General features: G+C 40.6%; 1 protein-coding gene across 2 annotated transcripts; it reads left to right on the plus strand.

The window, feature by feature from the left end:
- Positions 1-10,852: 10,852 nt before the first annotated feature.
- LOC117296195 lies at positions 10,853-16,296 on the plus strand. 2 transcript variants are annotated; one of them, XM_033779089.1, is made up of 5 exons: positions 10,853-10,942; positions 13,135-13,341; positions 14,381-14,580; positions 15,193-15,315; positions 15,466-16,296. In XM_033779089.1, the coding sequence occupies exons 2-5, from the start codon at positions 13,142-13,144 to the stop codon at positions 16,032-16,034; spliced, it is 1,092 nt and encodes a 363-aa protein (XP_033634980.1). In that variant the 5' UTR covers positions 10,853-10,942; positions 13,135-13,141; the 3' UTR covers positions 16,035-16,296. The 2 variants fall into 2 exon arrangements, with proteins under 2 accessions (XP_033634980.1, XP_033634981.1); XM_033779090.1 differs by lacking the exon at positions 10,853-10,942 and adding an exon at positions 11,058-11,162.
- Positions 16,297-21,296: the final 5,000 nt, after the last annotated feature.

Consider the following 21,296-nt stretch of genomic DNA (forward strand, 5'->3'; position numbering starts at 1 on the left):
GTGACGAGCAGTTGTTGACAGTTATAAAACATGGTGAGAAACGGCTCATCTGAAGTAAAATATTGTTGTTTTTGAGAAAGAAATAATTATTCACTTAAAGAATAAAATACTTTAGCTAAAGTCTTATATCATGCCTTTTATTATCTGAAAGCACACAAAGTAATGCAACAATAATGGTGTGTTTTCTTTCATTATTTACATGCAAATGTGATGACCAGTTGAGCCCAAATTTTCACAGTTTTTTTTTATTGTATGCATATGTTGGGATACACCAAGTGAGATGCTGGTCTTTGACAATATTACCAAACGTGTCCATTGCCTTGAAAAAATTGTTGGTATGTTTTAGTATTATGTATTAGCTTCGATGAGCAGCCCTATAGTTTATTAATTTTTGTTTTTTTTCCCAAAAACCGATGTGTGTTAGCACTGTATACTCAGTACTTTCCCGGCTGAGTCCTGTGAAAACAATATCACAGGCATGTTACTCGGGTGGGATTCGAACCCACTACCCTTGCAATTCTAGAGCAAAAAAATAAATATATTCTTTATCCCCGATGCAAATTTAACATCTACTATAGCCCTTTAGTTAAAACCAGTTTGATTTCAGTGTGGTGCACCCATCACTCTTGAGATCTGCACACACCCATGAGATCAAGGTTGTGTTTATAACGACCTCGTATTTGTATCATCGTCAACACAAATTTGTCTACGGTTTACTATGCATTCTTTCCGCTAGTTCCTGACGGATGTCTGCCGATAATTCTTACTCTTAAAGGGAAAGTATACATTTTGTTTTTAGAACAGTTCGATTGTTTTAAAGGCAATGGACAGCTCACTCCTTTGGTAGTTGTCAAAGACCAGTATTATCACTTGGTGTATCCCAACAAATGCATCGAAGTTGCAAGAGAATAATGAAAGAAAAACACCCTTGTTCAAAAAATTTGTCTGCGCATTCTTCTGATATCTAATAAAAGGCTTCAGCTGAAGTCTTTTATTATTGTGAGTGAGAAATTACCTCTTTCTCGAAAACCACGTTTTACGTGATGTTACCATCAAAAATATTTGGAGTAATTACCAATAGTGTCCAGTGCCTTTAATCGTATAATTATACAATAACAAGGCTGTGAAAATGTTCACTAAATTTGGTCATTGAAGTTGCAAGGAAATGAAGAAAGAAAAACACCCTTGTTGTACAAAATAGTGTGCTTTCAGATGGGAATAAAAGGCTTCTATATAGCCAGAAGTCTCTTATTATTTTAGTGAGCAATTACCTCAAAAACTACGTTACAGAGGGAGCCGTTTCTCACAATGTCAACATTTCTCCATTGATCTTTAACAACTAAATGGTTATGCTAACAATTATTTGGAGCAGTTACCAATAGTGTCCATTGCCTTTAAGACTGATTACCAAGCGTAAACCATGCCCCTTAAGCGGAAGCCTAAGAACAATAACACAAAGAACAAGGCATAGAATGAACCCTGACTCTAATCACTGTGTCATCAGCTGTTTGGTTGGTTTCCAAATTGCCATAATCCGGCTAACCTTGATACATCAAGGGTCCCCTTTATCATCCACTCCGTTGTTTGCAAAAACAAAGATGAACTCGAACTTGCAACTTTCGATGTTACTCTTATGGTTTTCTGTCCTACTTTTCAAAGACTTTGCATTATTTCTGGATGAAGAGCTATGGCATCCATGGTTTGTGCAGTTTTTACTCATCCATACTTATGGTTTCATTTCACCTGTATAGTTTGTGCTTTGCTATAAAATGACATGCAAGTTTAAAAGCACACCACTAGCAAACACATCTGACGTTACACTCGTAACGCCAGAAACCTGCAATGAACCTATACGTCACAGGTTCTTTCCAATTGCACCTTGACCGCGCACTCATTTTACATGGATTTTCGCAGGCAAATCATACGAGTGTGTTTACATACATTTACAACAAAATCACATGCATGTACAGAAACATAATACAAACGTTAATATTAACAGTGCACACCGCATGCATCTGACAAACCTTTCATTGGACCAATCGAAACACTGGATAATTTAAAGCTTATGTTTCATGTCATTGTTTATCACATTCCATCATGGTATTCAATGAAATAATTTTGGTCTGTAAATACCAGTGGCTGTCTTTAAGGGACCGGTCCACCAGCAAGTACCACAGCGCCCTCAATGAGGAATGTATATATATAGCTCATCAGTCAAGTGCTTTAAAATAAGCTGCACACAATTATTTCCATACAAAAGAGCCATAACACCTTCAATGTCTTCGAATTATTATTTTGTGATAGTTAACTCAAACTAAACGTAACTACCTTAATATACGTTCATTTAACTTGAGAAATGTAATCACCGGTTCGCAAATTCTTGAAAATGGGTTATCAATACAGATTAGTTATGCGACTTTGAAGGCAGAGGACACTATTGGTAATTGTCAAAGAACGGTCTTCTCACTTGGTGTATCTCAACATAATTATATGCATAAAATGCATATTTCACAAACCTATGGAAAATTGGACTCGATTAGTCGTGGGAGTTGCGAGACAACTATGAAAGAAAAAAAAACACCGTTGTCACACGAAGTTGAGTGTTTCGAGACGTCCAATTCTAAACGTGAGGTCTCGAAATCAAATTCGTGGAAAATTACTTCTTACTCGAAAACTACGTCATTTCAGAGGGAGCCGTTTCTCACAATGTTTTATACTATCAACCTCTCCCCATCACTCGTCACAAAGTGAGGTTTATGACAATAATTACTTTGAGTAATTACCAATAGTGTCCACTACCTGTAAAACCAATGACTTCAACAATTTTCGTTTTGAGAAAAAATCTGATATCTTTCCATCACGCCTGATGGAGTAGCATTTTCATTGAATACAAAATTGATAATGTTGCTACTAGGTGTCGTGGCCGAGCGGATTAGAGCACCAAACTCAAGCTCTGGTGCTTCTGTTCAGCAGAGTGTGGGTGTGAATCCAGGTCGTGACACTTGTGTCCCTGAGCAAGACACTATAATTGCTTCTCTCCACACCCAGGGGTAAATGGGTACCTGTGAGGGCAGAGATGGTTCTTGTGATTGATTTAGCCGAGTAGCGCATATTAATGTTGCACAAGGCTGTATACTCCCCACCAGGGAGCTGAGATGGGTTTAAGGAGTGATTTAAGGCCCAGTAACCAGGGGTAATAATGTGAAGCGCTTCGGGACGCCCTCCGGGTGTGAAAAGCGCTATATAAAAAAGGGTTATTATTATTATTATTATTAGGTGATGATGATTATGATTTGATAAAAGTGGAACATTACCAACAATGTCATTTATTGATGACTTCAACAGTCACCCTCGTGCTTCCACTTCGACTCCTGTGAACCGACAATACTTTCTGCACTTTCGAGTATTCGATGGGATCGACTCCGGTCTGCTCAACGCTACTCAAGGAGGCTGGAGATGGGGGCGATGAGATAGGGGTTGGAGAGGACTTGAACCCACTACCAAAGTCTAAGTCTGCGTAAGTGACATCACTGCCGAAGCTCACAGTCCGTTGGTTCTCGTAGTCCGGCTGGGAAACAACATCGATGATGCTCTCATAGGAGTTACCGTGGAAGGGAGTGGAATCATTTGTGATGTCTGCTATGCAGGGATCATTGTGGGATGTGGATGAGGATGCTGACACCGTCAGGCAACACGGTGGAGGAGAAACACCATGGGCAGGTAGTGAGAAGCTACAGCCGGGCCGGTCCCACCCAGCTGAGCGCTGTCGATCGCTACTCATCATGTCAAAGCTGAAGTTCTCGTACGTCCTCGTCGTGTCAGATATTATTCCGCTGTTTGTTGATCTGGGTTTGTAGAATGCCATGCATGGCGGTAATGAGTTAGTGCACCCTGGCCTTAAGCCTGATCCTGGAAGCTTCAGATCTTCGTAAATGTTTGGGCAATTTTCACCGAGCTCGGCGTAGGTTTCGCCGGTTGTGGACTCAGGCTCGGGTCCAGCTTTGTTCACAGTTTTCCCGCTCCATTCATAGTGCCTCACTCTCACATTTCTCCTTATGAGAATTGACTCGCCAATCACACCGTTCGCAACTCGCTTAGCAACAGAGTAGCCGTAAAGTTTCAGTGCTAGTATGACAATCACGAAGAAGCCTGCTACCCCTAAGACAGTCCCTAGGAGAAAAGCATTGTTTAGTCCAATAACTGGCGAGGCAACACTCTCTGGCTGTGCCGTCTCCGGGAGCAGTGGTCTGAGAGTTGAGGGGGTCAAGTGATGCTCTTCCGCGCCGACCGTATCCACAAGCAGCCTAGCACTGGCTTTGTCTCTACGGCCCCTGGAGCTGAGCACTCGGCAAGTGACGTCCGTATTGTGGTCCTTCTCTTGAACGTTGTTGATCAAGACGATGCGAGAGTTCTCCTTGAAACTGTAGCGAGTCTCATTGGCGATTTGGACGGCGGCCTCCCACGAGAATTTCTGTACGCTTTCTGCGAACATCACGTTCGTGTGGCAGGTGAAGACTGCCGTAGCTCCCACTGGCACTCTGTTGTCCGTAGGGGTGACGCTTACACGCAATGGCGTCGACATTGCAATACCGTCAATTGCAAATAATTAAGTGCAAAAGGAGACTTGTTCTCTGATGAAATCTTAGGATTTCAGTGAAGAGAAACTTCCCAGAATGTACTCCAGAACAATTTTGTTAAACTCCTCAAAATGAAGAATAAGAAGTTCTGCTCACATTCGCGAACTCCTTGGTTCGTTAACAAAACGTCTCACCAAATTGAGAGAGGTGTTTTTCTCTCAAGTGCCGACTTTCAAATGATGACTACCACAAGAAGAAGATTGTTTTGTCCGGTTCAGACGACCGGAACCCAGGGGTCATGTCACCAAGAAGGGGTTTTGTTCAGTAAGAGTGTCGTCTGCTCATCAGGACATGGTCTAATTGAATGGTCTTTGCTTCCCGTTTGCGAGTCACTGTCAAGCACAGTATTACTTATGTGTTATTGCCCGGCACTCAAAGGAACGAACTGTCACAAACCGTCGCAGTATGTGGGTGTCGTTGTCTGAAACAAGTCCCAAATGGTCGGCAAAAAACGTATCCTTAGTAGAAATGACGTGCGTTGAGTCAAGTTTTGTGACTCAATATTTTGTAAAGACGAAATTCACGTTACAGTATACTCAGTTCAGAGATGACGCAGCATTGATTTTCCCTCCTGGTGAAATTGCTACAGTAATGCATAATACACACAGAAGCACTCTATGTTGTTAAAAAGTAAAGACATCATAACGTTCAGTACACCTCGTGTCACACATGACAGGGTTCGCCTTGACACATTCATGTCATTCTATCTCGTGATTGGGTGACTTTTAACGGCACATGGCATTGTTCCAAGCACGCTAAAATAAAACTTAGTTCCCTTATACTGCCGCCGTCCAAGCCATTTGTCATCAGCTGACTACAACTAGAACCTGGCAGTTTAAACAAAGACAAGAACAACTCTGACAATCGCGTGCGAGCACTCATCCACACTAACACGATCAATTTAGAGAAGTAACGTTAGTTATTTTTAATAACTTACTTTTAGATTCAAGATCATGGTCTAGGTTTACAAATCTTGATAAATCTCACAGCTTTAAGAAATAACCTCAACAAACCAGTAGTGTCTTAAAATATGGTGCATACAAACAGGCAATATTTACATCAAATTATAAGTGCTGAATTATTTCCGATCTTTCATTAAATTGATTTATTTTTACAAACCGCACATAAATTAAAGTGTGCTTGTGAAGACCTTTGGCACGAATAATGCGCAGTGTCGTTCTTTTGAGAGCTGTTGTTGTTGATGTTGATGTTGATGTTGTTTGTTTTTTTGTGTTTTCTATGATGTTGATGTTTCTTGGGGTTATAACGAATTGAATCGGCGACGGTATAATTTGGGTTGCGTGTGTTGCGCGTGTAGACTGGCATCAATGAGCGGAAATGTCAGCTTACGGTGTAATGTTAATCCAAACATTCCAAGTTGTTCAAAACTCAAAGGCCGTTTTTAAAGATGAATTGTACCGTTCATTATAAACCCATTGTACCGGCTGCCATAGATGGGTGGTCAAACAATTTAAACACGCACTACTCTCAGCCAATGAATAGGTCTTCATTGACATTATGACCTCACTAAAAAGGGCGCTGTTTTGGACTTGTGACGTCATATGCAAGGGTTGAATGATATGACCCGCTTTCACTCAAACGGTCCCTCCCACGAGCAGATGTGGAGGTGGTGGGATGGTTGGGGGGGGGGGGCATTTCTATAAAGGGGGCCGGGTGGGGAAGTTTTGTTTGTCAGTATTGGGGTTATCATTTTATTCTGGGTGTAGCGATCCCGATTGCGAATCGTTCACTCCATTTTTGTTTATACAAAAACACATTTCCTCTTTATTTTCTCTCTTCTTTGGTTTTTGTTAGCACTATCTCGATTTTGTTCGGGGTGTGGGGTCCCTGAGGGGGGGGGGGGGGGTCGGCATCTCCCGAACGGGGAGGAGGCTTAGGATAATATAAACCACAAGTAGCACTTTTTCCGTTTTGTACAACGATGATTGTGCCGAAAAGTCCAGATCTTAAGAACGATCCCTTGATCAGCGAATCATAACGTTGTTTAACCAGTGTTGTTTTTATCATTATGACAAAACTACGGGAGAGGGTGGGTGAGACACGTTGGCGTGTTGCGACATGTCATCGTGCGTGGGTGCTCGAGAGAGGGAGGGAGGGGGGGGGGGGTACACCCCTGAGTCAGAATTGGATCAGTGGGTGACAACATAGAATCGGAGGCTCAAGCATCGTATCCATTAGGCCGAGCGCTCGTGCCTTTAGTCATTAGTCCTCATCAGTAATGAGTTGCAATAATAGTTTGCAAAAAAAAAATAAAGAAAAAAAAAAAAAGTGCTAAAACCCTTGCATAAAGTTTTCGAAGGTTAAAGCGTTCGCAACAACAGGTAGCCGATAACTTTTTGTTCCAGTTTCAATTGTGGTGAGAAATTATTGTATTAGGCTGACGTGGGTAAGGCCCTTCGCAATGCCAAGTGAATAATCAGCCCTTATGCATAATACAACAAAGGGAAACGGGAAAGACAGCAGATTAATACAATGACAGGGATAGAGATTAATTAAGATGCGTATCACCCTGGGAACGAGGACTACATGGCGGATGGAGGGGTGGACATTTCAAATTCACGTCTACTAGGGGTGCGTTCGTTTAGCTGCCCTGGGTCCTCCCCGGTGTGTGGCGGGTTTTTTTTTCCAGGACGAACGTGGGTAATTATCTACACACGTTCGTCCTGGAACGAAAAAACGCCACACGACGGGGTTGACCCAGGGAAGCTAAACGAACGCACCCATTGAGCCTCGTCTATCACCTTGACGTCCCTATTAAGCTTAACGTACATTAAGTTGACTCCCAAGGGAACACGACCCCAAAAATTAATAGCGACGGACATTGGGGACTTCCTCTTGCTAATCAGAGCTGGGTATTGTAGTAAGCCAAGTAAGGTGCTTCCTATCCAACTCCAGTGAAGATTGTTATGACTTGTTTAAAACTGCATTTTCATAAAATTGTCGAGGTTTACTTGTGATTTTATGATCGAACGACTATAGTACGCGTACTACTCTGTGAGCCATTATAAATAATTAGAAGAAAACAAGCGTTTATTTAGGGTTTGAAATTTTTGTTAATTCATACGATTCCTCCTTTTTGAGGACGTTTAAAAGGAGATTCGAGATCGAGACGTTATAATTTTATATCAATCCTCAATAGCAAGGTTTAGATGCTCAGGACATAAACTACACCATAGGTTAGGAGATCGGTGTGAATAATGATAATCGTGTACTTATTTTTCACTGCTTGGGCGATGTTGAAACAGAAATTCACTCCATTTTGATTTTGTTAATATCAATGTAGGATTTATATTAACAGAGAAAGTGTATGATAACAGTTGGTCTCTGAAAAGGACATTTTTAATATATTTTCCATGGTGAGTCTTCTCACGATAAAACCATAATGAGTGTTCCTATATAGGCCTACATAATCTGCTTTTAAACTAAGGGAAAACCTCTCCCTCTTTGCTATAATGTTATGTTAGCTTAACATTATTACCTTGTAACCCCCCCCCCCGGAAGGGGGTTTGGCTTGTTCTGTATTTGTGCTAAATTGTATAGTATCTACAGACACACACAACTATAATGTCGTTTGTGGAAATAATCCCAATAGTCAATCTGTGAAAAATTATTGGGTTTGACCAAGAACAGAAATCATGTTGCAGGTGTTTCTTGAAACTTGTTGATGTTAATGAAGGAAATTGGCCTTAATTATTCAGAGGGAGGGTATCACATTGCATCACTAGTTGTTTAAGCGCATGTATCTTTTGGCTATGTCATAGTTATTTAAGGCGCTGACATAGTGGAAACTTACTCTATTGTTGCACCACTTTTATTTTGGACACGGTATTTTTTGTACTTTCAAAGGGAGTAATCTTAGTAATTCGAGTATACCTTGGATCTGTGTTACCAAGGTAAATAAGAAACCGCCTACTATTAATAAAAAGAAGCCTTGACTCTCAGAGACATTGGAACTATTATTGGACAGGCTTGGTCCGTGAAAATCGTTTGAAACTGTTTGATATAAATTCGATGTTAGATGTTTTTAAAACTAGAACTTATAATTAGGCCCATTCGATTCACACAACATGCCTATGTGGCTTTCCTTTATACTTTGCGAATTTGTTAGTTTACGACGTATAAAGAAAACCATGCAATTTCGAGGCATTACTTTGTGTGGATCATTATAATTCTACTTTTAAAACATCTTTCTAACCACATCGATTTCATAACAAACGGCTTCTGAAACGATTTTCATGGCCCACAACTCGACTGACCCAAGGCACATGTCCCTCTTTAATTTCTTCTATGTAGCGCCCTTTTTTAGTCAACCTCTTTCACCCTCGACCCCCATGTTACTTCTGGGGACAAAATCTTTGGGGACAGATTTCATTGTGGACTCTCCCATTACTTATCGAGAACCCCCCAGGCTGTGGTAGATTCGTAACACAATCTTTTTGCATAACCCAAATAAGGCCTATTATTCAAAAGCATGAAGTGTTGAATAATGATGGCTGAATGGATGCGTTCGATAAGCTTCCCTGGCCCTGGGATGACCCAGTGCTCACTCGGGTCATGCTCAGGTGAGCCCCTACAAGAGCTAATCGAACGGTCACACTCGCCCTCTCGTGGTGACGGTGTCGATGCCATTGCGTCCGCCATGCAATACTGCCGCGCCGGACACTTTTGCATATGCAATCGTGTCCGGGGCTTTGCAAAAACTGTCCGGCGGACATCTACATGACTGTATATATGTGTGTGCGCGTAAGCGAGCGTGCATGCACTGAACCTGTATGCAGCATGAATATTCACGTATTATGATTGCAGCAAAATACCCTTTCCCATGTCATTCATGACATGCACTTAGCTTGTAAAACAAAATGGCGAACGTGTTCCGTCGACAAAGGGTGTTTAATTTACTGCTAGGACGGTTTTGCACGGGGCGGACACGACTGCATATGCAAATGTGTCCGGGCGGACACAAGTGCATTATGCAGCAGCGTCCGGGCGGACACGATTGCATATGCAAAACAGTCCGGCGAACATTATTGCATATGCAATAATGTCCTCCGGTTAGTATTGCATGGAGGATATGATTGCATGCAACAACGGCATGCACCTCAGGTCACCCCAAGTGACCCACTCCACAAGCAGGGAACAAGGGGCTGACCTGGGTGAGCCCCGCCAAAGTTATTCGAACGTACCGGGCCGCGAAATTTTTGTTTTCAAGGATGGTAAAGGCCAATAGATTTGCATACACGCTCCCATTGGCTGCCACGCACTTGACGCTGAATTATTCATCAGTGGGAATTCAGCTATTGCCTAAATACACAACCACGAATTGTGTGTGTACCATAGAGCATGTATGCACTGTATATTGCTCTATGGTGGTACATACCATGGAGGAAGATGATTGTACACGTATTATGGCTGCAATTCATATAGCTCTATGCTGCAATAACCTAAAAGTAAAATACACAATGTGTGGCCTATACTACGTACGCGAACGAACGCCACTCACGTCATAGCAATTCTCTGAACTTTGCAAAACAAAATTAGATTTGAATTTCAAACTTTAATAATTCACAGTTGACTGCGGCTGTTTTGGCAGTGCATCGACCATCATCAGTGTGATATGCCTGCAAACAGCTCTTATTTCGGGAAGTCCCATGATGGGGTTTTCGCTCAAATGGCTCTGCTAGGCCTCCATGCTGCCGTAAGCAAAAAACCAACGCTTGCGGAAGCAGGGAATTCTGTGCTTACCTCAAGAGTATTATTAAAGTTTGAAAAGTAGAAAAGGAGAAAAATTCATGTAAAACAACCATAAAATCTGCTTTTCTGCATTTCTGATACCAGAAAAGCAGATGTCCACTTTCCGTCCTCCATACTTCGTGGTTGTGTAGCTGAATTCCCACTGATGAATAATTCAGCGTCAAGTGCGTGGCAGCCAATGGGAGCGTGTATGCAAATCTATTGGCCTTTACCATCCTTGAAACAAATTTTCGAAGCTAGCGAACGCACCCCCACACCCGACAGGCCGCCCTCATGCGTTGAGCCATAGGCCTACTATTTCAAGTTTTTCTCCTACCATAAAGGCTGGTTTGCTTTATAAAAACGCCTTGCCTATCATGACCTAGAAATAATAATAATAATGAATCTACATGATACATGATGTGCAATACTTCGTGTCTTCCGATCATATGGTTTGATATGTTTTGGGGGATTTTACTTTTCTGCCGTGGGTAACATTGCAAACTTTGTAAGTGAAACTCCAATTTCCAAACAACTGGATTACCACGATCAGGGTACGTATCGTCGATTATGTTCTGAATCAGTAATGTGTTTGTAGGAGCTGTTCCGTTAACTTTTAAAACTCCTGTTTTTTGTTCTGTTTTGAGTGTTAAGTTGCGATATAAAGGAGGGTGGTAGGTTATCGCAACTATTGAGTGTTCTGATATTCATTGAGCTTGACATGCTCCCCTGACATTGACACGGAGCTGTATCTCAGTAGTCAAGACAGTAGTAGTGAGTGATAGTAGTACTTTAGTAGTGAAGTGAACCAATGTGCAGCTCACCCCACAGGTGGGGGCTGGGCGGGTACTAGTTGCGATAACGTAACCCTCCTGCCGAAATGAACAAATCAGTTGACTAAAATATTTCGCCCTGCATCGAATGGGAGTGACTCGTAACCCTTCGGCTACGCCGTCGGCAGGAGGGTTACGTTATCGCAACTAGGCGGGTACCGGACACTTCGGCACCTTGCACCAGCAAACTCGGCACTTCGCAAACTCGGCACCTCGCAAACTCGGCACCCACTCGGCACCAAGAATGTCGGCACCAAACAAACTCGGCACCGGCCTGTTTTGGTCCAACAAACTCGACACCAAACAAACTCGGCACCGGCCTATTTTGGTCCATCAACCATATCAAACCAAACACCATAAAAACTGGTTTGAATTTAGTTAAAATAATTAGTATTTTATATACTAGCTTGGATAACTCATTTTTACAAAAAGGGATATATCAATCAGGTAAATAAGTTCCTATATTATTTCATATCGAATGAAAAAGTGGGAAACTTTTCCGCTAGCTTACATGACCATATAACCGCTCCCGATCTTTCAAAAAATTGGCATTGGAGATTTTTTTTCCTGGAAACTTTACGTCCGCATGTTCATTTTTTATTTTTATTTTTTGTTCAATCATGTTGGTGAAAGTGCATCGTCGCTATATATTTGTTGCTGTATTGGGCTTTGAAAATAATAGCGTTTGGTTGACAGTGACTTTTTTATTTTGAAGAGAGTGTGATTTGGGAGCGTGTTTTGCCTACCTGGCGGCTGTCGGCCGTGGGGGACTTTTGACTCACCACGGCGGCGGCAGCGACAGTAGTGTGCGCACCCGCCTGTATGGTTGACTGAATCTTGCCACTCAGCAGCCTTAAAGTGGGATACGATCATCTTGTAAGAAAACACAGTGCACGACAGTCTGTATTCGAAATTATTTACATGGCTCTTTATTTTGAATTTAATGTTTTATTGGATCAAAGTTTCGTGTAAATGTGCCCCAAAAATACTTGGACATCGAAACTACGTATTTTCACCTCAAAAACGTCTTGAAAAGTTTACACAAAATAAATATTTATTATTTTGATACAGATCTTTGAAAAGGGCGACCTCACTACGACAGTGAAAAATACATATTATTTATTAGATGTAACGTCGATACGACGTCGAACCTGTCGTTACACACGACGAGGATCGGGTTTTATTTCAATTTCCAACTGGGTGCCGAGTTTGCAACCGTAGCAAATTGAGCGTTCTCAACCAAGTGCCGAGTTTGTAGTTGAGCATGTGCCGAGTTTGTGGGTGCCGAGTTTGCAAGGTGCCGAGGTTGTGGGTGCCGAGTTTGAGAGGTGCCGAGTTTGCTGGTGCTGAGTTTGCAAGGTGCCAAAGTGTCCGGTATTCGGCTGGGCTTTGAGTTTGGGTTTGAGTTCCATCTCAAGACTTGTGTCCCTGCTGCAAAACGTTTTTTCCACAGCACAGGGCCCTGAACTCAGTTTCTCGTATCACTAAACTATAGATCTATAATAAAAGGGAGTTTGGAAGGGTCAGGGTGTTTCTGATATAAATATGCTGAGCACATCGATTGGCCTCATTTATAAGGCAAGTAAGCAGGGTAAAAGGTGATCCATTTGCAGCTCAAAATTTTGCTATTGCAGCGTGGCGTGTTCCATTTGAAAGAACTTGAATAACTCAATTTTAGCTAATGTTTGATATTAAACAGACCTGAAAGACTGTTGAAAGGGTAGACCAAGGAAGTTACTGGGGAGCTGTACTCCTTTTGTTCAAAAGTTGCCAATCGGCCGTACTCTCCAAAATTTGTCATTAGCGTTCACGCGACCGATAGCCTAAAATGATGATGATGAAAAAAAAATTAAGTACAGCACCCTAGTAACTGGGTCTACTAACTTTTATGACTTGATCCCATTTTCTTGCAGGGACATCATGACAGATTCGAATGCATCCAATAGTGTGGAGACACAGAAGGAGTTCTTCCTCCGCCTTGCAAACGTTGTTGGAGATGGGCTGTTATGTGTCAGTATTGCCATGGGGATAGAGACTGGTCTTTTCCAGACGATGATCGACTTGAAAGAAGAACACAAGACGTCTCAAGAGATCGCCGATGCAGGAGACTTCAAGGAAAGGTGCCCATAACTTCAGAATTCTTTTAAAATCTCCTAGCCTTCTCAAGTATAACAGTCAACAAAGGGAGACAAACTTTTTAACTTTGTGTAGTAGGGTTCTCCAAGCGTTTTTAAACAGGCGCGGTGCACATCCAAAATTTTCAAAATACCAAATCCGCCTGTGGATTTCATATGTTGCTCTCGGACAAAATTTTTGAGTGCCCCAAAATTTTTTTTTAAACAATTACTCTAAAAAGATCGAGTGTGGTCTCTGGGAAAAAAACTGTCACTCACCGGGGTCAACCCAGGGAAGCTAAACGAACGCACCCTCTATTTTTAGTTAGTTCTTATCTTATCTTAAGTGTATGATGGAATTACGTCACACTAAAGGCCGGTTCATACTCGCTGCGTATTTACTGCGCACGCAGCGCACGCACCCGTTTTTCAAAGTCCGCACTGCGTAAAAGGAAGCGCAGTGCGTAATTGTTTTTCGCAAATGCGTACGAATTTTGTCAAAATGAAATTTAGGTCGTACACACTAATCGGATGCGTAGTCGGACGAATTGAACTATTTCAACATTTGTCGGATGCGAAGATACAATGTCATTGAATGATGGGTAGAACCTGGTACGAAAAGATAAAAACCGTGCTTCCTTTTCAAAATTTGTGTAACACAAGCTTGAAAGAATACCGAGATGTAAAAAGGCCAGCGATTTCATGGAAGGAAATTGGGAAAAAAGTGTGATAAAGATTTGGACGGAAGGCATTTTATTTAATACAAAATCCTTGCACCGGACGAATGTATGAACACAAGTTGACGCGTTCGTTTCCGCGTGCGAACGCAAACTTAATGCGTATTTGTTTTTATTTTGGTGAAGTATGAACGTTAAATCAAAATTTGAAATATCGGGTGCGTGAGTGCAGTCGCAGCGAGTATGAACCGGCCTTTACCCGTTAGGACAACAACACTTGCAAATGGCACTAGCCGCAAATCCAGAAAGCAGTTTATGTAATTTTTAATGTGTAATTTATGTTTTGTGCTCTCTGCTCCAACTTTCAGATACGTAAGAGAGTGGCTGGGGAGCCAGGTGGCTGCAAAGATTGTTGAGTATGATCCGAAGGATGGAACCTACTGGCTTCCGTCGCAGCGATACGCAGTCGCCGGCACTGTGAAGGCATCTGCAATGACACGGGCTGTCCCTAATCTGTGCGCAGCCTTCTTTGATGTAGCAAAGTGCTTCAAGAAAGATGGACCTCGGGGTATGTGTGCTGTTGTTATAAATTTACAGGTTGAGAAATCTCAGAAATGAATGTTTTCTTAGATTCAAATAATTGTTGGTGACATTATCGAACCATTTTACTTTGAAGGGGAAATCCCAACCCAAAGTATTTTTTTATCAATAGCAGCGCCAATCAGTTCTCATTAAAGGCACTGGACACTGTTGGTAATTGTTAAAGACCAGTCTTCTCACTAAGTGTATCTCAACATGCATAAAATAACAAACCTGTGAAAATTTGAACTCAATTAGTCGTTGAAGTTCCAAGATAATAATGGAAGAAAACAACACGAATTTGTGTGCTTTCAGATGCTTGATTTCGGGACCTCAAAATCTAATTCTGACATCTCAAAATCAAATTCACATATTTAGTGAGAAATTACTTCTTTCTCAAAACTACTATAAACAGCTCTCCATTGATCGTTAACAAGTAACTCAGGATACACTAAGTTAGAATACTGGTAATTGACAATTACCAAAGGTGTCCAGTGCCTTTAACATTAAACTCCAGTATAATCACAATAGTTAAAAGTACATGTGAATGTACAATGTAGATGTTCAACTTACAGGTATTTTTGTTTGTGTTACCCAACAGGTGTTTCATATGATAAGTACGCCCACTTTGATGAATTAATGGCAGGAATGAACCAAGAGTTCTTCAACGACTGTTTGATCCAATCGTTCCTCCCTTCAATGCCTAAACTGCACCAGCAACTCCGTAAGTATTTTATCACACTCCTCTCATAGAGAAGCATTTCACTTTGAAAAAAGAAAAACTAACAACACCCCCCTGGCAAGAAGATGTCACAGAAGGCCTTTTCTCAAGTAATCAGTTATTAATCTCTCACTTGTTCTCATTAATAAACAGAGGATGGAATAAAAGTACTGGAAATCGGATGCAGCCAGGGGATGTCCACTAGAATTATTGCTAAAAATTTCCCCAACAGTCAGGTGTACGGCATCGACATCACCGAGTCTGGCATCAAAGAGGCACAAGAAAAAGCCACCGAAGCGGGATTGGGTAATGTCCATTTCATTTTCATGTCGGCAACTGTCCTGCCCTCTGATTGGTCGGAAACGTTTGATTACGTCTTTGTGCATAATGTTCTTCACGACCTTCCTTATCCCATGAAATCGCTCCACGAGATTATGCGTGTCTTGAAGAAGGGAGGAACCCTGTCGGTCGTAGACACTGCCACCTACTCCAAGCTGGAAGACAACATAGCCAAGATTCCGACCTTTGCGAGAAATGCCTATGTTCTCAGCATGATGAATTGCATTCCCACGTCACTAAACAATGTAGATGGAGCGGGTCTGGGGGCAATGTGGGGGCGCGAGAAAGCTCAGGAAATGATGAAGGCAGCCAACTTTGATATCATCTCAATAAGTAGTATTCCTAAATCAACCTCTCTTCATTATCAATGTCAAAAAATGTAACTGATATTGAGATTCTGAACTCTTCAGTAGTAGGAGTAAACTTTCAAGTATTCTCTCCTATTGAATGCTGGTAACACTAGCGTAAGTCATTGCACATTTTTGCTGTTGCTCCTATTGTTGATGTCCAGATATTTCTTTTTTGCATTATGCTAATCGTTATTAAATCGTCGCGGTACCTGCTGTTAATATATAGGATTCGAACTGCCTCTAGCTACCGGGCAATCTCGGTGGTATGACACTGCTATAGAATTGCAAAGGTCATGGGTTCGAATCCCACCCAATTAATATGCCTGTGATTTTTTGTACAGAGGTCGGGAGAGCACTGAGTTTACAGTGCTAACCTGCATCGGTGTTGGGTAAAACCAAAGTCAATATTCTTTTTCCCTGATGAAATTTTCACCTATTACGTAATGGTTTTTTATGGCCTTATTCCCATAATTTTTGTACACATAATTTTGTATGAGATTATCTTATACTTACCGATGTTCTTTCTATTAATAATAATAATAATATAATCGTATTATAACGCGCCTTTTTACAAAGGATACCGTATTTAAGCGCTGAGTATTTACTATTACAATATATAATATATATATACCATATCAAAGCTTAGATCATGTAGTTAAATAATAATTATAAAATTATAAAACATAAATAGCTGAACATAATAATGTTTTGAGTTTATTTAGGCAGGATAGCCTTATCAGTTTTAAAGCTGCCATTTATTAGGGTCCAGTGTATAAACAATAAAATATAGTAAATTAGTAAATTACAGAGCAATAAGAAAATATGAAAAGTTAAGCAAACTAAAAGAGAGGAAAATATATAACAGCTAAGGCTTTAATAATAAAAAATAAAAAACATTATAATAAATAGAAACTTAAAGAAACGTTACAGAATTGGTTTTGCTAACAAAACAGTTGCTGGCAGTGTAAGCACCTTATGTAATCCACCATATACATAAACTGACAAACCTGGAGAAGTTTTAGATCGATCGGCCATCTGGGTCACGAGAGAATCGTGAAAAACCGATTACAAATTTTGCATTGCATCGATGCCAAAATAAAAATGAATAAAATGCTCACTGAGCGCTAAACTCCAAACGCGAAGTTTGATTTTTTTTATTTCTCATCAAATATGACATTTCAGACAGAAATATTTCAAGGGATGTTTCTACTATTATCATCATTAGACCATGTCAGTTTTATGTAAATATGTGATCTTCACGATTTTTGTTTCTTACCAATCAGTAACCATAAGAGTATCAAGATTCTGGCTAACCAATACACACTACAAATTGGACTCTAAAGTTTTAAACTCATCGGTACTGTAAGGGGAGGCCTTAAAGATTGTACAGAGGAAATGCATGACAAAAAAAAAAACAGATTTGAATTGTAAAGAGGGATTTTATTACATTTGTATGTGGCTGTAGAACTTATCCCTTAAAAAAAAATCATCGTGAGGACTGAGGAATTTGGTAGCTAAAACGAAAGTTTGTGACCGTTTGCGCAAATGGATCCTTCATGCACGCCACCCAGGCCTAAATGAAAATTGAGAGTAGCGAGCAGCACTTGTCAAGACTACCGTGTAACAGACTGGACCCTCGTTAAATTTGGTCATGATTTTGACACCTTTGTAAAAATTATTTGAAAGTGCCCGTGCCTCTCTGTATACATTCTGCCAACCCTTCCTGGACACGTATGGCCGACATTGAGAGAGATGGCGGCCGGTTTGACAGGAAACTCTGCCTCCAACCCTCTAGACTTGACTCAAGTGCCAATTCCGTGCCAATCTCAGCAAAACTATTGTTTTGTGATGTTCTGCATTCCCCAACCTGTTCTCAGGACCACAATAGCTACATTTTGACGGCGGTGGTATGCTTAGGGACCTCCCGCACGAGAACGGGACTTGAATCAAGTCTACCCCGTTCCCCTGTGTGGCAGGGGATTCTGTCCCCCCGTAGATTAATTGGTGCTCCCATTATGCCGAACTGTACACGAACTACTTCTGATAGCGCCCTCTCTTGAATCATCCTCCTACAGCCCTTCCCCTGCGGACAGATTTCCCCATGACGCCTGTAAAAAAAAAAGGTGAATTAATCGGACAGCGCCCTCTGATGACTCGACCTCATTCAGCGACAGAATCTGGGCGACAGATTTCCTGAGGACACAACATACGAATTTTTTGCCGGAAATTGAAAAAAGAAATTGAAAAGTGTTTTCGGTTCATGTTATTTAAAATGTGTGGTTATATACTTTGATGACCGAGCAGAAAACAAATTGTGTAATTATTTCTATACAAAAAGTTGACTTGTTATAATGATGGTAATTGTAGTTAAAGACATTGGACAATATTGGCACTTGTCAAAGACCAGTCTTCTCACTTGGTGTATCTCAACATGTGCATTAAATAACAAATCTGTGAAAATTTGAAATCAATTGGTCATCGAAGTTGCGAGATATAATGAAAGAAAAAATCCGTTATATTATTATGATTTGTGGCATTGCATGGTGAGGTATCAATATATATTTGGTTTGAACACCGTGTGTGTATCTACTTGGCAGGTAGAGTTGTTCTTAGAGAATTTTCTTGTTTTGTTCTAGTACCGCGGAGTAGATTTAGCGGATGCTCAGGAGACTTCTTCTCAGTTCTGAAAAGAACTGTCCTGCTTTTTAACTTCTACCCGGGCGGAAGGTATAGAACAATTGGCTGGGAATACTACTTTAGCTTATAGGATCATAATTAACTGTACTACCGCGGAGTAAGTTCAACGGATTGGTCGCAACGTTTCGACTAGCTTGCTCTAGTCATCGTCAGGAGACTGTAAGAAAAATACCCATGTCACTCGAAGTTGTGTGGTTTCAGATGCTTGATTTTGAGACCTCAAAATCTAATTCTGAGGTCTCGAAGTCAAATGCGTGGAAAATTACTTCTTTCTCGAAAACTATGGTACCGCAGAGGGAGCCGTTTCTCCAAGTTTTATACTATCAACCTCTCCCCAATAATAGTAAGCAAGTAACGGTTTATGCTATTAATTATTTTGAATAATTTAGTGCCCACTGCCTTGCACTATGTGAACATATATTTCTGCATATAATATACACATAATGAATGTTTATGAGTGCAATGGTGCGAATATGTTAATGAGTTGAAAGATGGAATGTTCTATTCAACGAGGCGGAGCCGAGTTGAATGGAACATTCCAGCTTTCAACGAATGAACATTTCGCACCATTGCACGAATGAAAAACATTCATTATTTGTTTTATATAACATCCAAGTAGATCTTTGTCATTTTGATTAAAAGATACAACTTTCAAAACAAACAAAACGTAGGCCTACAATTTTTAATTATAGAAGCCGAATGTTAAGTAATTTTACTACCTTGCAGTAACACTGCTGCGTTACCAAAGACACTCGCACGCAGTGATATGTGTTTACTCAGCTTTTTCGTTCCATCCGAAAAGTACTATTGCACGCTGGCAGCGTGCAATGGTACTTTTAGGATGGAACAAAAAAGCACGGTGAGTGAATTACTTTTGCAATAAAACAATACATAAAGAGTGCAATAAAGTGTTGTTTTCCATGATTGATATAAAAACAAGGAATAAATGAAGAATACAGCAGTTATGAATATATGAATTAGAATTTTTTTTTTTAAATGCTGTAAAAACCAATAAAATAATAAAGGAGGTTTACAATTTAGCACAAATTAAAAATAATCATATTGTATTCGGTTTCTAAAAATGCAGTTGCATGTAATTTCTTTTTTAATATCAAGTCGGTTTATAGTAATTAATTTGTTTGTTTCTCCTTATTTATTTAGTTATTTAACCTTAAGCCAGGTTTCGTAGCTGAAAATCTGTTCTGTTTTTTTTTTTTAGCGGCACACCATTTTGGCAAAAATGGTTGAACAAAAACCCTGGTTTTGTAGCGGCACATTATTTTGGCAAAATTGTATAACAAATCTTTGCTGGGCCAATACTGGTTTAGTAAACGGCGCACCATTCAGCGGCATTGAACCGACGTCGGTCATAATATGCAAATTTCATAGTTTCAAAGCTATGCCACAAGATTGCTTAAGATTTGATTATGAAGAAAACAAATTGACAAAGTAATGTATTTTGTTAGGATTTTTTGCTATAAAATACCCCAAAATTGTAGATATTATTTCACGAGCCTTTTGAACAAACTATAATCTTTAAAGCACTTTATCGAAGCAAAACAGCTTTGTGTTTGTGCACAAAAGCCTAATATAATGTCTAGTTATTGTTATTTAACAAAGTAATGCTTGTCGCATCCGGCAGGCTGAATTATAATGCAGATTTACAATGAAAATATAAAAGTACAGCAACATACAAAAGGAACATTACAAATTTAAAAGCAAAAGCATTAATATGACACATGATGCATTACGATAACGAAATCATGTTTTTCATAATAATTTGTATAATTGTCCCCCATGCAACCTCCCCCCCCCCCCCCCCCCAACACCGAACACGACATACCTCTCTCTCTGGCGTCATTGCATATACAACCTTTGTCTCCTGCGTGGAATCGAATCACAATGGCATTATTTACTTTCTACTCGAGACATGTATATCTTTCAAAGATAAGATGTCTTGTTATGATCGATTATGGCCAGATTTCTAAGCACAAACTAGTACCCTAGTGTCACGTTTCTAAATTAATTATGATATCATTGACTCTTTGAAAAGGGCACCTTAGCACATCATTCACTCTTTGAAAAGGCCTCGCATAGTACAGCAGCTCAACCAAAGCACCGATACTTCACGGAGGCACCGAAGGCGATTGCCTCCATGCCCCCCCCCCCCCCCTGGTCATGCCTTATATAGTGCCCTTGAAATGCTCCAGTATTGACAGGCCGGATCGGTCCATTGAATAACCATATAGTAATTATATATAAGAACTATAGAGGGCGCACGAGTGATGCTTCGTGCACAAACGCCACGGGACTGCAAGATGACAAGCGCGTCATTCTGCACGCGCGTTGAATATGAAATACACGTTTGATTTTTTTTTTTTATTGAACGCTCACGCGATGCTGTTTGTTCAACTTACAAAATGGCCGCACAAACACACGCTGTGAGATGCCAGGGGCCGATTTCACAAAGATCTAAAATTGATCGTAACTGCAAATCAATCGTAGTTGCTTAGTAAAGTGTGATGTCACAATACAAATCACTATGGTGATACTGAAAATTTGTGTTGCGATGAATTTTATTGCTTTGGGAAATCGGCC

This window comes from Asterias rubens, chromosome 10 (genome assembly GCF_902459465.1).
Source record: "Asterias rubens chromosome 10, eAstRub1.3, whole genome shotgun sequence".
NCBI lineage: Eukaryota > Metazoa > Echinodermata > Asteroidea > Forcipulatida > Asteriidae > Asterias > Asterias rubens.

Bases quoted from the DNA above. Each gene is read 5' to 3' on its own strand.
- LOC117296195 (XM_033779089.1), top strand. From the start codon at position 13,142: ATGACAGATTCGAATGCATCCAATAGTGTGGAGACACAGAAGGAGTTC. The intron at 13,342-14,380 runs GTGCCCATAACT...TCCAACTTTCAG, and splicing joins GCAGGAGACTTCAAGGAAAG to ATACGTAAGAGAGTGGCTGG. The intron at 15,316-15,465 runs GTAAGTATTTTA...ATTAATAAACAG, and splicing joins TAAACTGCACCAGCAACTCC to AGGATGGAATAAAAGTACTG.